The 15034-nt window shown below is 33.9% G+C and overlaps 1 protein-coding gene across 1 annotated transcript; it reads left to right on the top strand.

Moving 5' to 3' along the window:
• Positions 1-9626: 9626 nt before the first annotated feature.
• Bulli (regulator of MON1-CCZ1 complex protein bulli) lies at positions 9627-14248 on the top strand. Its single transcript, XM_090402652.1, has one exon. It carries the CDS (start codon positions 9627-9629, stop codon positions 11586-11588), a length of 1962 nt encoding a protein of 653 aa, XP_090258778.1. The 3' UTR covers positions 11589-14248.
• Positions 14249-15034: the final 786 nt, after the last annotated feature.

Consider the following 15034-nt stretch of genomic DNA (forward strand, 5'->3'; position numbering starts at 1 on the left):
AAAATTCATGATGCTCCTAATATTTGATATAAACTTGAATAACAAACTATTTTTGTAATGGAGTTTTCTCTCTATCCAAACTATCAGCTAACGCCTTTTTATTCCCGGATATAGGGAGTAGGCAAGGCCGTTTAGCCCTATCTAACTTTTTTGTAGACTGAGTGGGCAGTTCAATCTCCACTGGTACCCAATCAGTGATAGCTGGCCCAAGGCTATCACTAATTAAGCGGCACGCAGTGAAGAGAGACGGCTCAACAAGTGCCGCCATCTCGTGGTCCCTAACTCTAACACTCGTATTTAATGTCTGAAATAATGTGAGTTCTACGGTCGATTTTCTTCAGTTTACGGAGAAAAAACCCGATTGCCCGTGCCAGAGATTGACTAACTCGGGAACCGGTCGAAAAAAGGCTTAGAAAAATTTCTTCTAGTCGCAGACTAGATTCGAAACCAAGATGTCTTCCTTCAACTAGGCTAAACAAACGTAATAAATTAAATGAAATGTATTATATTATGCAATGATTATTAATTTGACATATCTGTGTATTTTTTGAAGATAAGGATGATATAGAATTTGGTAAAAGACTTAATTTGAGCTGAGATGGTATATAATTAGAAGTATTGAAAATGGAAATCTGCTAACTGAGCTTAGAAATATTCATCAAATGGCCAAAAACATGAATAAAACCACCACCAACAACAAAAATGAATTGAGCCACCTGTAAATTTAAAAGAACAGAAAATAAAGAGCAAAAGGAATAAAATAAACTACTACATACACGGCAAGCCAGCAACATGCTGGTGTGCTGGCTGTTTCGTTTAGAACGTTATCAGCTTTAGAAAAGAGATAACTGGCTGTAATTTTGCCACATGGTTCAACGAGAAGACGTAATTAAAGAAGTTACGTTGGTTTATTTATTTAGTCGCTGACTAAAGGAACTTTTAAAAGTTTTTTTTTTTTTTTTTTTCGATTGGTTCCCGAGTAAGTTGATCCCTGGCACTGGCAAGTAGGTCCTCTGACGGAAATTTTTAATGCGGTGTACAATATACTGTATTAGGGTTAAGGACTAGGAGGTGGTCGCAGTTGTCTTCTATACTCTTTTCACCAAGTGCCATTTAAAATCATTGATAGTTTGGACCAGCCATAGCTGATTGGGTAATGGTTCAAGTGCGTGACTTCCTATCCATTTCCAGAAATGTACTACTCTCTTTTGGGAACAAAAGGCGTTAGTAAATAAATAAATAATAGCACACAAAATACAGGCGTAATCCTGATCATATGACACGTTAATGTTCCAGACCACAATCGTACAGCGAATCATTGCTTTTTTTTTTTACTTGTAGATGAAATGATCCAGTGGTAGATAATTTATTTTTCACAGTGGCCCCAACTATTCCAAATGAAAGCAACCCAAATAATAATAATAATAATAATAATAATAATAATAATAATAATAATAATAATAATAATAATAATAATAATAATAATAATAATTTTTAAAACTAATAACATTTTATTTATCATCAGACAGGATATTTACATATATACAATAAAGCATACTATTACAATTTCTGTTCAGTACAAAATATAGAGTACAGGGAATTTTTGAAATATAAATGTACATTTTTTTCAGTATCAATATCATAGCTTATTATTATACAGCCTATTTACATATACACAGTTAATAATAACGATAATAATGTCTCTTAGATGTTCCGTTGCAATTTCTGGGAGACCATCTATGATTAGATCATTTTTGTACTGCTGTTGGTTTAAGAGTTCGTACTGTTGCTTTAAAGAGTTTAGTTCTTGTCGTAGTTCTGTTATCTCTTTTATTAGATTTTTGTTGTCTTTCCGTTAGCTCTTTAACGCAGTTTTTAATTTCTCTAACTGTCTGTAATACATCTTCTACCAAGTTATTATTAAATTTAATAAATTCCTCATATTGGTTGAATTTTTCGGTGATCGTAAGGTATGTTTTTGAAATAGTTCTCCAACAAAATCGATTAAACAGACTTTTAGGTTTTGTAATCTATTTTCAAGTAATGCATTTAAAGTTAGCTCACCTGGGTTTCCGTTGTTGCTTTCTTTGTTTTTAATTCCTTCTGCTGTTGATAGCTGTTTACAGCCTGCGGTTGTTTTCTGCATTAGCTGTTTCCGCCTGCCGTCGAAGGCGACATTCCTTTGTTGTCTCTGCAATAGGGACACTTGCACTCGTCACGATTCTTGTTTGATTTTCCCTGCCAAGTGGCCTCGGACAATCCCGAACATAGAAAATCCATGTTTCCCTGGCAGTTCCTACATGTCATGTGGTTTTCTTCCCCCATTAAGTCTTCATGGCATTTGTAGCACTTCATATTTCTTGTTTGACGATCTTGCTGTAATTTCTAATATGGCGACTTCCTTTATTCTCTTCTCGTGTAGTTGACTAATGTATACTTCGAACTTTGAATACTTATAATTCACTTATTACTTAACACTGATATACTTAAAATTTTAATTCACAAGAAAAAATTCTACTTTGCGACTTAAAATATCGGAGCATCGAAATAGCGTACTTGCGACCGCTTGCTGCTAAAGCGCCCATATAATAATATAATATAATAATATATAATAATAAATAATTGAAACGTTAATTTAATTCAAATAATTGAATTTCAACTCGCCGTCAATGTGAAAATATATGTTTTTTTTCCGCATCAAGTTTCATGAAATTTGGCTTGATATCTTGCTCAATGAGCAGCTTAGTTCTGACTCTAAATTTGTCAGAAAGTCAAGATCTGTATTTACACTAGGAAATCCAGCATAGAAAATGTTAATTAGCATACCCATGTAGATCCAAACATAGAGAATAAGTTTGAAATTGCTATTTTTAAATTTGGAAGATTCATTTGTCAGAATAGCGAGCCACATCTCTTTGGTAAAATGTTTTTGTTTATCTTTTCTGTGTTCTCTACTTTGCAGGGTAAGAATCTCGTCTTCAAACTAATGCATATCCAAAGACAAAAAATTTGTAATTTCTTTACTGGAATTTGCTCATTCACATTGTAATGTATCATGCATAAAATCAAATATCAATTTCAAAATTTCTTGTATTGCTCATGGAAGTGGTGTTTGACCTCAGCGCTAAACCGCCCGAATAGACAGCGTCGTTAGATCGATTCTACTTGCTGACTAGAGAAATTTTTCTAAGCCTTTATCGATCGGTTCCCGAGTTAGTCGACCTATGGCACAGGCAAGCAGGGTTTTTTCTCACAGAAACTCAGGTTTTTCCTCCCGTTAAACTCAAGAAAATCGACCGTAGAACCCACACTTATCGAACATTAAAAGAATATTGTGTTAGGGACCACGATTTGGCGGCACTTGTTGAGCTGTCTCTTCACTGCAGGCCGCTTAAATAAGTGATAGCCTTGTTGTGCCAGTTATCTCTGATTGACTACCAGCAGAGATAACTGCTCACTTAGGAGTTTTTTTTTTATTTCAAAATTTCAAATTTGGAGATACGTCATTCAAATTTTTGAGATACATTTTTGATCCAGTTAACATAGAGATCATATGTAGAATCAGAGAATCACAGTTCTTATATTTTCTAGAAAAATGTTCAACTTTGCATTTTGTTCCTCAAGGAGGTTTAGGTTTAATTGAAATTCATAGTCTGTAATTGCACACTTATTATTTTATTTCTTCCCTCAAGCTTCGTATTCAAATTATTCAAGTGAGCCATCATGTCGCACAGAAAGTGCAAATTACAGCGAGGAAAAAGTTTCAATTGAAGGGAAATTTTCAATCTTACCTTTTTTTCATGAATATACTCTTTTATTTGAGGAAATAAATCGTTCCAAGACTTTTCCTCTATTTAACCTTGTGCAATGAGTAAGATCATCAGAAGTGCAGTCACCGCTTTTCTTCAAAGACTCAACAAACTGTCGATGAATCAGAGAACGTCTACTTTTAACATAATTCACAATTTTCACAACATTGCCCATCACATTTTTCAATTCGTCACTTTTAGACATCTGAGCACAAAAATTATCCTGATTCAATATGCAAAGGAAAAGTGGAAGCGAGGGGCTCACATTGCTTCCATTTAAACGCTGCTTCAAAAGAGAAATAATTTCTAATTTCGTCCTAATCATAACGGGAGCACCGTCTGTTGTGAGAGAAACCAATTTTTTTTTTAAATCCAGATTAATTTTTTTTACATTTCAAGAAAGTTTTCTAAGATGTCTTTTCCATGTGTCAAATCTCGTAATCCACAAATGCCAAGCATTTATTTCCTAACTTGAAGATCTGAAGTGACATATCAAATCCAAAATATCAACTGCGTAGTATCGCTAACATATGTTGACTCATCTAGTGCTAAAGATAAACAAACAGTCTCTCAGCAGTTCAGGCAATTTATTTTCCGTCTTTCGCTAACTGTAGCACTTTGCAGGCAATTGTTCTTGGACTTAATCATAAATTATTTACCTTTTGAAGAATATCATCTTTTATTTTTGAATCATAATTCTTTAACAGAGTTTCAATAGCCACATTCAATATTCTTTTACTAGTTCGGCATCGGAAAATGGTTTATTTTTTGAACTAGAATTCAAGCTACTTTACAACTAGCCAACGTAACTAGTTCTATCGATGATAAAAATCTTTACAGGCCTCTCATTTGTTTATGAAGTTGTGGTTTGAAGCTGCTAATTTCATTCAACCGATTTTGGCTATCAACTTGAAATTTACATCAAATTCGCTTTGAAAATTGTCAATGTTGCTTAAAGTTGTATAGCTTATTATCACTAAAACTTTGTTACACAAAAAACACTCTGGCTTATTATTTATTTGCATCACTGCAAATTGTGGTTTGAAGCTGCTAATTTCATTCAACCGATTTTGGCTATCAACTTGAAATTTACATCAAATTCGCTTTGAAAATTGTTAATGTTGCTTAAAGTTGTATAACTTATTATCACTAAAACTTTGTTACATAAAAAACACTCTGGCTTATTATTTATTTGCATCACTGCAAATTCAACTCCCGACTTTTTAACATTTCGTTTCACAGTTTTCGCCACGCGCCATACTCTTTACGGCAGGAATGCCAGAATCAGTTAAATTGTCTTTACTTTTTGGGTTTCACTATCATCTTGTAAATTCTTTCGTTTTCGAATTATTCACTTACCATTTTATTGTGGATCTAAAATAATGTTTATTTACGAGCTTAAAGTTGCACAATACAAAAATGTTTGCGAGAGCATGCAAAAGGTATACACTTACCTACCTACCGTGCTCAAAAACAACTAAGCCAGACTGGCACTACAAAATGTACCGAGAAACGTATGAAAGCGATTTGCTCGGTTTGCCCTATAAAAGAATAAATGGTATTAGCTTTCTAAAGTAAGAGGGTCATGTTCTTTTTCTTTTCACTGAAAGCAACAGCATCCTTACTTTGAATTTATCTGCAATTATTAACAACACTTAAGAAAATGATAATTATAAGTAGTTTATAATACACAGCGAAACACCAAAACACACAGGTATAGCGAACCACGACATCGTAAACAAACTCTCCACGAAAACTGAGCATTGGTTGATTCACAGGAACTTAATGCTGCTAAAATCAATGCAGCATCCTATAAATCGTCATTGGTGATAATTAAAGTGTCGTATGAGCAGATGAATGTAAAGTGAAGTGTCATAAAGCGGGGTTTACTGTAGTAAAAATAGAATATAAAAAAAAAAACACTAGAGATAAGAAAAGAGACTGTGTAGCTCAGTGGAAGTGGAGTTCGCACTCCATGGCGCTTGACCGCACGAAGTAAGACTCGGTTTAAAATCTAGTCGTCAACTAGATGAACATTTTGTAAGCCTTTTATTTCCGACCGGTTCCCGACTTAGTTGATCTCAGGCACGAACAAGCGGGCTTTTTTTTCAGTCAAACTCGAGTTTTTCGTCCCGAAAACTCAAGAAAATAGATCGCCGAGCCCATACTATTTTCAAACATTAAAAATGTTGTGTTAGAGACCACAAGATGATGATACTTGTTAGCCGTCTCTTCTGCGTGACGATTAAATTACTGATAGCCTTGGGCCAGCTATCTCTGATTGGCTACCAGTGGAGATTGAACTGCCTACTCAGTATCCAAAAAAATTAGATAGGGCTAAAACGGTCTCGCCTACTCCCTATACAGGAAGAAAAAGAATTAGCTGATTTTCTTTTAGAGATAAGAAAATATTTTGAAGATAAGCCAAGCGGGGAAGGAGATGAAATGGCCAGGACGTGTGGCCAATTCATCTCCCTCCATGTGTATATTGTTTATGCTCTATGCTTTGTAACTAACTGCTTATTGCAGACGAATGCCACCGCCTCTTATTAATAATCCTAATTCTCTGTGTGTGTGTTAGTTTTCTAGTCCAGTGGTTTTCGAACCTGTGATCCGCGAACTTCTGATGGTCTGCGTTAATATCTGAGGGAGTTCACAAGATATTCATGTTTGATAACAAATATTTTATGTTATGATCAGCCTTGATGTACTACCACGGACCACACAGAACTATAACGCATTATTGTAGTACCTTGATATACTGTGAATGTGCATGCCACATATCAGTGTATCTTTACCGCTTACCGCTCGAAATGAGTTTTCTATTTTTTCGGTGTACAAACGGAAGCATATTGAACCTACGTCTCGAGGGGCCACAATGTGTTGTCGGTCTGCAGAGGGGAAATGGATCCTAGTCAAAAGAAACACCACGGTCACATTCAAGCAATGAAATTTTTAAATATAGCAGCGATTATTTGTCTTTTGGTTTTCTTTATACTGGTCTCATTGATAATCAACAACAGTGTGTTTAAACAGCACAGTTAGTGGAAGAATTCAAGAAATGGCACAAAATATGAAAGAACAAGTAATTTTCAAAGTTTGTAATTTATCAATGGCTCCAACAGGCACTAAAATCGCCCATGGTCGTATCCTTGAATTTCCTAACCATAATACCAGGAAAAGATGGTTAACAATATGCCTCTAAGTATTTTTGTCTGTAAATTGTGTGTGTGTGTGTGTGTGTGTATTCTACTGGCCGGTATGCCTGTTTTGAGGGACGAAAAATCCGAGTTTCTGGAAGAACCCCCTCCATTTACCTCGGTATGAGACGTGCTAACTCACTTCCAGTTGAAAAGCCTTGATAAAGGTTCTTAAGGTCCTAGACGGGATTCGAACTCAGGATTTTCCAACCAAAGGGCTTGCATCCGACTGAACTACGGAGGGTCTAAAGTTTGTAATAGTGAATATTATCCTCTACAATTGGACGAAAGTGTTGATGTTGCGAACTGCATCGTTTGTTTAATTGCACAATTTAAGATAAATTAATCAACTCCAATCCTCTCCACAAGAGATTTCACCACATGGGTTCTACCTTATTTTTCAAATTAAAATTGAGGTGCTCTGCTTTCAGAAGTTTGGAACCGCAACTCTAGCCAACTTTTGTTAATTAAAAAAATCTGACTTTTCTTCTAGGAAAGAAAAAATCTTATTTACCTGCGATAAAGATCAGCTTAGCTCCAGCTGTAAAAATACGTAGAAAAATTCCTGTAGTCCATCATAATCTTATCTGAGTTTTCTTCAGCCGATTTACCGACATGGAAGTTAGCACGAAGATACACATGAAATTTTAAAACTGCATAAAATTATTGAAATACTATTACACATCTGTTGGATGAGAGAGAGAGAGAGAGAGAGAGAGAAGAGAGAGAGAGAGAGAGAGAGAGAGAGAGAGAGAGAGAAGAGAGAGAGAGAGAGAGAGAGAGAGAGAGAGAAAGAGAGAGAGAGAGAGAGAGAGAACAAAATATTAACTTTAGAACTGCTTGAATAAAAGCAAAGAACAATTTCAGTATGCCTTGTACAAAAAAGAATAAAAAGAAAGTCAAATCCCTAAAAGAATCAGCTGAATTAGAAACGAAAAACATAGATTAGTAAGTAATCATTATGGAGTGGTAGAGGGGTATAATCTCAATTAATATGTTAAAGGAATTCAGAAAAACAAGAAAAAAATTCTGCAATACCATAATAGAATGGTGCAGACAGATGAAATAAACTTAAGAGCAATCAACATAATTTAGCATATAAAAAATAAAAGGTCGTCGATGCTTCCCTCCCCCCTCCTCGCCAAAGTATACTTCTAACAGAGCAGTAACATCTGTCATTCACTGACTTAATATAACTGAGAGAAGATGAAAATAAGAAGAATAAGAAAAAGAGAACAGTCGTGATCATATCCCCATAGATTTTGATTTGATTTTTATGACGTAAAGTCATCAAAGGTCATACTGCGCCAGGAAACATTTTACAACAGTACATATGGTAAACAGCTAGTAGGACAATCACAAACATCTCTGCCCTTGGTGGGATGTTCATGAACCCGCAGCCTCTTGGCTGGAGAGGGGATCGGCTAACCGCTCAGCCAACCAGGTCGGCTGTCCCCAAGGAATGTAGCCAATAGATTAGACGTAAAGAAAAAAGAAAAAACAGGTAGCAAACGACTAAAATCTTAGAAAAGGGTCTCGTCAACATTGTAAAGCACTGTCAATGCGTTGAATAGAGTATGCCAATATCACTATGATTTTAAGTCGGATGCATTTCTCTGTCAATGCAAGGACTGCCAGCTACAGTACGGTGTTGTACACCATACTGTAGCTGGCATTCTTGCCTATGGCCATTGATTAACTCAGATTCAGGTTTTCATCATGGAACAGAATATTAACCCCTTAACGTACCAATTAAAAATCAGAAAGCGGTCGTTTTTCTGCCAATTTTTTGGGCGAGGATGATTTGCTGGATCAAATTCATCATTATTTGAAAAATCATGTGTGCAAAAGCAAACGAAATAGCCGATACACGCTGTTGACAACTTTTCTCGGCTGAAAGGAAATAGGCACAAGATTGTATAGCATCTATATTCGGTTGTATTTATATGTGAAATCAAAATTCAAAATCAATTTTGGTGCAATAAACAAAAGAGGTGAAACAGACGTCTTTGTATGTTAAGGAGTTAAATATAGGAAGTGAATCTAAATGTTTACACAAATTCACAGAAACCCATCTTGCAGAAATAAGTGGACATAGGGACGTTCTGCCTATTGTTTAATGTTTGACAGATTCTCTTCAGAGAATTGATTGAAACATGACATACTGAATCATCCCAGACCGACATTTTTCCATACTGTTAGTAAATGTGGACCAGAGAGTTACCTGGAGCCTGTCTTATTGAAGCTTAACAAATTTCTGGAAACATTTTTCAAAGTATTCTGGACATAATGAATTTCTGCAAATACAAAAGATTTGCTAGCAGTGGTATATGGGTTATGATCATTTCGTTCACCCCTAAAATTCCTTCATTTCGTTCCTAAAAGTGCTCAGCAAATTCTGTTTGACAGACGTTAGACGATGTATTTTAAAACACATCGCATAAAATAAAGTGCATTAGATGAACCAATTTGAAATTAATACAAGCTCATTTGTGGCTATTTTTAATGAAATAGTTTTGGGATATTTCAATAACCTGCAGTAAAATATTATTGATAAAAGGAACATATGCACACCAGTAGATGGCAGTATTGTTAATTTTCCCATGTTGTCGCTATTATGGAGGCGAAAGATGACAAGCAGTTCCAGTATTTTCTAGAACTTTGCCCTAATCCTGTTAGATTTGAACCTGTAAGTAAATTGTCGAATGTATTCTTTGATGATGCAAATCAGCATGTGTTTTCGGTGCGTTCGGGGGGTGCAACTGGCGTTGTTGTCAAAGGACCGGATGAGAAGGTAGCTATTCACTTCCGAATGGAAGATAAAGGTGAATTGAATTCGATTAAATTTTCTCCAGACATGAAAGTATTAGCTATTCAGAGGAGTCATAAATCCGTTGAGTTTATGAACTTTGCAGATGATATAGATGTTGTAGAATATTCACAAATGTGTAAAGGAAAAACGGCCAAAATAGTGGGATTCGTGTGGACATCTGTTAATGAAATAGTCTTCGTTACCGATCACGGTATTGAACTCTATCAAGTACTCGCTGACAAAAAAATATTAAAACTAATGAAGACGTTCAGTGTGTCTATAAACTGGTATGTTTATCAACCGGAAAGTACCCTGTTATTAGTTTCTTCTGGGTCATTTGGTAACATTATGCATCCTTTCCAGTTCAAGCCAGGAACTGTGTTGCGACTTTCAAAATTTGAAGTAGATCTTCCTGCAGTTCCAAAGTATAAGTTGGGTCTTCTTGACAGAGACGTTACTCTGGCGACAATTTATAACCAGACTCGAATAATTGTGCTTCGACATCAGCCTCGTGCCCCAGGCACTCCCGGAGCAGAAATTGTTATATACACCCTCCAGAAGGATGGTCCACCACGCAAAACTGATATCTTAAAACTAGATATGAGTGGACGATTTGCCATTAATATCATTGATGATCTGGTTATTGTTCACCATCAGGCTTCTAAAAAGTCACTGCTGTTTGATATTAAATTGCCAGGTGAAACTGATGGTTATGTTACTTATCATTGTCCACTTGTTCCGCCCCATCCTATAAAGCCATTTATGTTAAAGGTTCTCACGGTGCCAACCCATTTAGCATCAGAAACTGCTGAAATTGACTGTGAATTATATTCTCCTAACTGGGTTGTATTTCAGCCAAATATTATTATAGATGCAAAACTTGGATGTTTATGGTATATTCAGCTTCACTTAGAGCCTTTGAAGGATATGATAGCAGATAAGGGACTTCTTATAGATTTTTTACTTCCTCGTCAGAACTCAAAACCTGTGATTTTAAAAGTTTTTCAAGAGGGACTGTTACAAGAAAGACAATTGCCACTTCCTGTTTTGGCTAAAATATTTGATAAATTAAATCACGTGTACAGAAATTACATAGATTCTAAATCTGCTCAGGGTACTGTGGCAGCTGATTTAAGAAAACAAATGGCAGTAATTGATCAGTCAGAAATGTTTTCAGTGTTTACAGTATTTGAAGAGAATTTGGGCATCAATTATAAATTTGTTGTTGCAGTACTAATGGAATATATACGCTCATTAACTCAGCATAATCTTCAAGTTCAACATTATTTGTGTGAACTTCTGATTAGCACTTTGGTCAGTCACAGGTGTTTTTATCAACTCCATCAGTTTATTCAGTATCATATTCTTAGTGACTCCAAACAGCTTGCCTGCCTCATGTTATCCCTGCAGCCTTCATATCCGCCAGCCCACCAGCTTGCTCTTGACATGTTAAAAAGATTGGGTACTGCCAATGAACAAATAATTGAAGTACTTCTTTCACAGCAACAAATCTTGCCAGCATTACGATTTATAAGAAGCACTGGAAATATTGATTCTATTTCTGCTAATAAATTTCTTGCTGCAGCTAAAAATACCAATGATTCATCAATATTTTATGCTGTTTTTAAATTTTTTGAGCAGAGAAATATAAGGCTCAGAGGATCCCCACAGTTTCAACCAGGAGAACAATGTGAACCATATGTAAAGCATTTTGAAAAATTATTTTGCATAGTTGTTCGGTATGGTAACACTTCGTCCACTCAGTGATTTTTATTATTACTATTATTATTATTAATTTGTGGCTGATGTATATGTTGTAATAGATTTCATGGACATCTATATCCACACAGGTATTTGTAAAATAAATTGCAGACTGTTTTATACTTGCTCGGTCAAATAAGTAGGTGAAATGTAAATAAAAGATATTTTTATTAGAAATAATTATAGTGTACATATAGTGAAAATGATTATTGTTACAGCTATTTGAGTTTTAAATTGATTAGCATTTTATATTGTATTTAATATAATGTCAAGAAAATTATGATTTATAATATAATTCATTGTTAAAATAATGAGCCAATAAAAAGAGATTTTATAGTGGAAAGCAAAACCAAAGCTTTAGGATTAGTATCTACTTATAACCAAGCTAGAAATTCTAAAGATATAAAAATTTAAAGTTGGTTGTACCCAATCTTTTAATCTTTAGTGTAATATTAACTTATTAAATATCTAATTCATCTTTCACATTCAGGAAACTGAAAAGTGCTTTTAAGCCTCTTTTTTGGTTTTCTACAAAGTGCATATGATATATCTTTCTTATCTGCTTATTACAGCTTGCTGTTGTTCCTGGCGCAGTGAAATTGTATATAATAAATTCCAAAAAAATTATAAAAGAGAAGAGAGAGAGGTGCATAATTAAAAGTTGTTTCACTTGAGTAAATGCTTTACTGTGATCTGCACATATATAATTTGAAATTAAGCACCTAAAGGACCATCCTTAAATCATGTCATACATGTACTTTTTTTGGTTATACTAGAATGTTGTCACATCAGAACTGTTTCACAGATTTATCTTTATGAAAACGTTTTTATAAATTCTTGAATCACACAAAACATGGGAAACCGACTGCAGATCCGTAGAATTGATTTAAAAATTCTGTCTGGCTTACAAAGCAATTTCAAAAATACTCAAAAACATTGTATAAAATAATGTAATTTTAAATGTTATATCTTCAATAAAGAAAATATTGATTAATTAATAATATAATATTTTTAATATATATACTAGTTATAAAATTTAATAAATTTTTATTTATTTATCATTTTATTTATTTTTTTCACTGAATTTGAAATATCTCATTATGTTGCAAATATTAATTCTTTCTTGGCTGTATTGCTAGTATTGGGGAGAGGGAATAAAAAAATAATGGATTTAAAATGGTGTGCAGCCAGGCTGCAAAGGATGCTAGAAGCATCTTAGTCTTGTCAATCTTTTAAAGTATGAGTTAGTTTGTCTCTGCAGATGTGGCACATATTTTCTTTTGAAAATTGAGCATTAGTTTTCCAACTAGTAAAACAAGTTGGCAGCTTAAATGTTAATCCTAAACAATCCCTCAATTTGAAAGCATCCATTGATTAAAGCATTTTTATAAACTCATCTTTAATTTTTGTTTCTAGATAAGAAATACTGCATATTTACCTATTTTAAAATTCTTTAAAATTGTCAACTGCCTGCATAGCCTCATGGTAACTTCCATAACACTAGATCAGTAGAATTGTTAGTTTCTAGTGACTTGACTAGAGGAACTAAATTTATCCAGATCTTTTCAGCTGGTTCTTGAAATTACTAATCTTTGTAGAGGCAAGTAAGGCTTTTCTTCATAGAAGGACTCTGGTTTTAATTCTGCAATAAAGAAAAACTGGGTATAAAACATATATACATACACTAATACTAGTTAAGATTAGGAAATGCAAGATACAGAAGTTGTGTGCCTTATTCTTATCACCTTCTCATCTGGTATTCTGGCAGAATTACACTCAGCTGCTGGTGGAAAAGAGTGGAGAACAACTGCATATTAGTTTTCAAAAAGTTAGGAGTAAAAATGTTCTACCTTCTGGGAAATAACAAGGTGTCAGAGGAGAATTTTTTAAATTCTTAATGAAATATATATATATATAGCTCCGTGCATGTAAATCCAATCTGCTTAATCTTTCAATTTCAAAATATTGTAGTATGAATATTATATGTAATTATTAAAGTTACAAAATAAGGTAATGATTTAATGTTTACTTTTTTTTTAATGATAATACTTATAATGGGATAAGGGATTCAAATTTTTGTAGAACTCCATGATTGTGGCAGGGATTATAAAAATGTCCTAAAAGTATGGCATGTTTAAGGATGATTCATGAAAAAAAAAAAAAATTCATTTCTCGAATATTTTGTTATTGATAAGCCTATAACTTAACATTTTCATTATAACCTGACAAGATTGAAAGCGTCTTATAATTTCACTAAAATAGTTTCACTATCATAGCCAGGCTTCATTTTACATATATGTGCAGGTTAAAACTATGAAGATAAAGAAATCATTCGCAACTAAATTGTATATCAATTTGTTTATTAGATATCAAGAATATACTGTATTAGTCTGTTTTTTTATCTGTATTAACTATAGGAATCGCAAATGTTTCAGGCCTCAGAAATATGGTATTTTATGTATCGTGCATGGACAACCCAGAAGAAAACAGTAATTTCTGCTATTATTGCCATTTAATTAAAAAATGCTTTATTCTTTAATTATCTATATATGCACACTGTAATATGAGCATGATAATATACAGTTTATTTATTAGATATCAGGAATGTGGTATTTGGTGTGTATTATTTTTCATATAAAGCACACATTAAATATCATCATGTATAACCAGTGGTGTGATAGTTATACTTCAATACAACTTACATCTAATATCTGGTGTGGAATCAGTTATCATGTCTAGTCACCAGTTTCAAGTGAAATGACAGTAATTTTGCTAGCAACTACAAAGCATTTATTGATTATGACATCTTTTACATTGTCCTTGTCACAATAATCATTAGGTTAATACTGTACCAAATTCCAAACTGCCTCCATATAACATACTGCTGTACCATGTCTAACCTTGCAGCTCCTCATGATATACATGAAAGATATATGTATAACATACTACTGTACCATGTCTAACCTTGCAGCTCCTCATGATATACATGAAAGATATATGTACATATATATATATATATATATATATATATACACACACACACACACATATATGGAGAATTTTACTATTTTCTGTAAATGAAAACAGGAAGAAAACTAATTTAATTTGTAAATAGTCCTATCAGAATATTGATGAATTAACAGCTTTCAGTAGACATACTTACCTCATCATCAAATTCCTAATATATACCCTCAAGGGGTGTACAGAATATGATAGTACTACATGAAAAATTACATCTTTACTAACATCTTTATTACATTACATCTTATCTACAATTTTCCTCTAAATCAGTCTGTTACCTGTCAAGACTCCAACATTATCAGATCTTATATTTCTATCTTCTAAGGCACTTTTTACTGCATCAATCCACCTATATCTTGATCTTCCTCTGGGTTGTTTTCCTGCCCACCTGGCAGAGAACACTTGTTTTGCTAATCTTTCTTCGCCCATTC

Source organism: Typopeltis vanoorti, chromosome 13, assembly GCF_054136105.1.
Source record: "Typopeltis vanoorti isolate ZY-2024b chromosome 13, IOZ_Tvanoo_1.0, whole genome shotgun sequence".
NCBI lineage: Eukaryota > Metazoa > Arthropoda > Arachnida > Uropygi > Thelyphonidae > Typopeltis > Typopeltis vanoorti.

What these genes read in the sequence shown, in the direction of transcription:
- Bulli (XM_090402652.1), top strand. Translation starts at nt 9,627, where the DNA reads ATGGAGGCGAAAGATGACAAGCAGTTCCAGTATTTTCTAGAACTTTGC.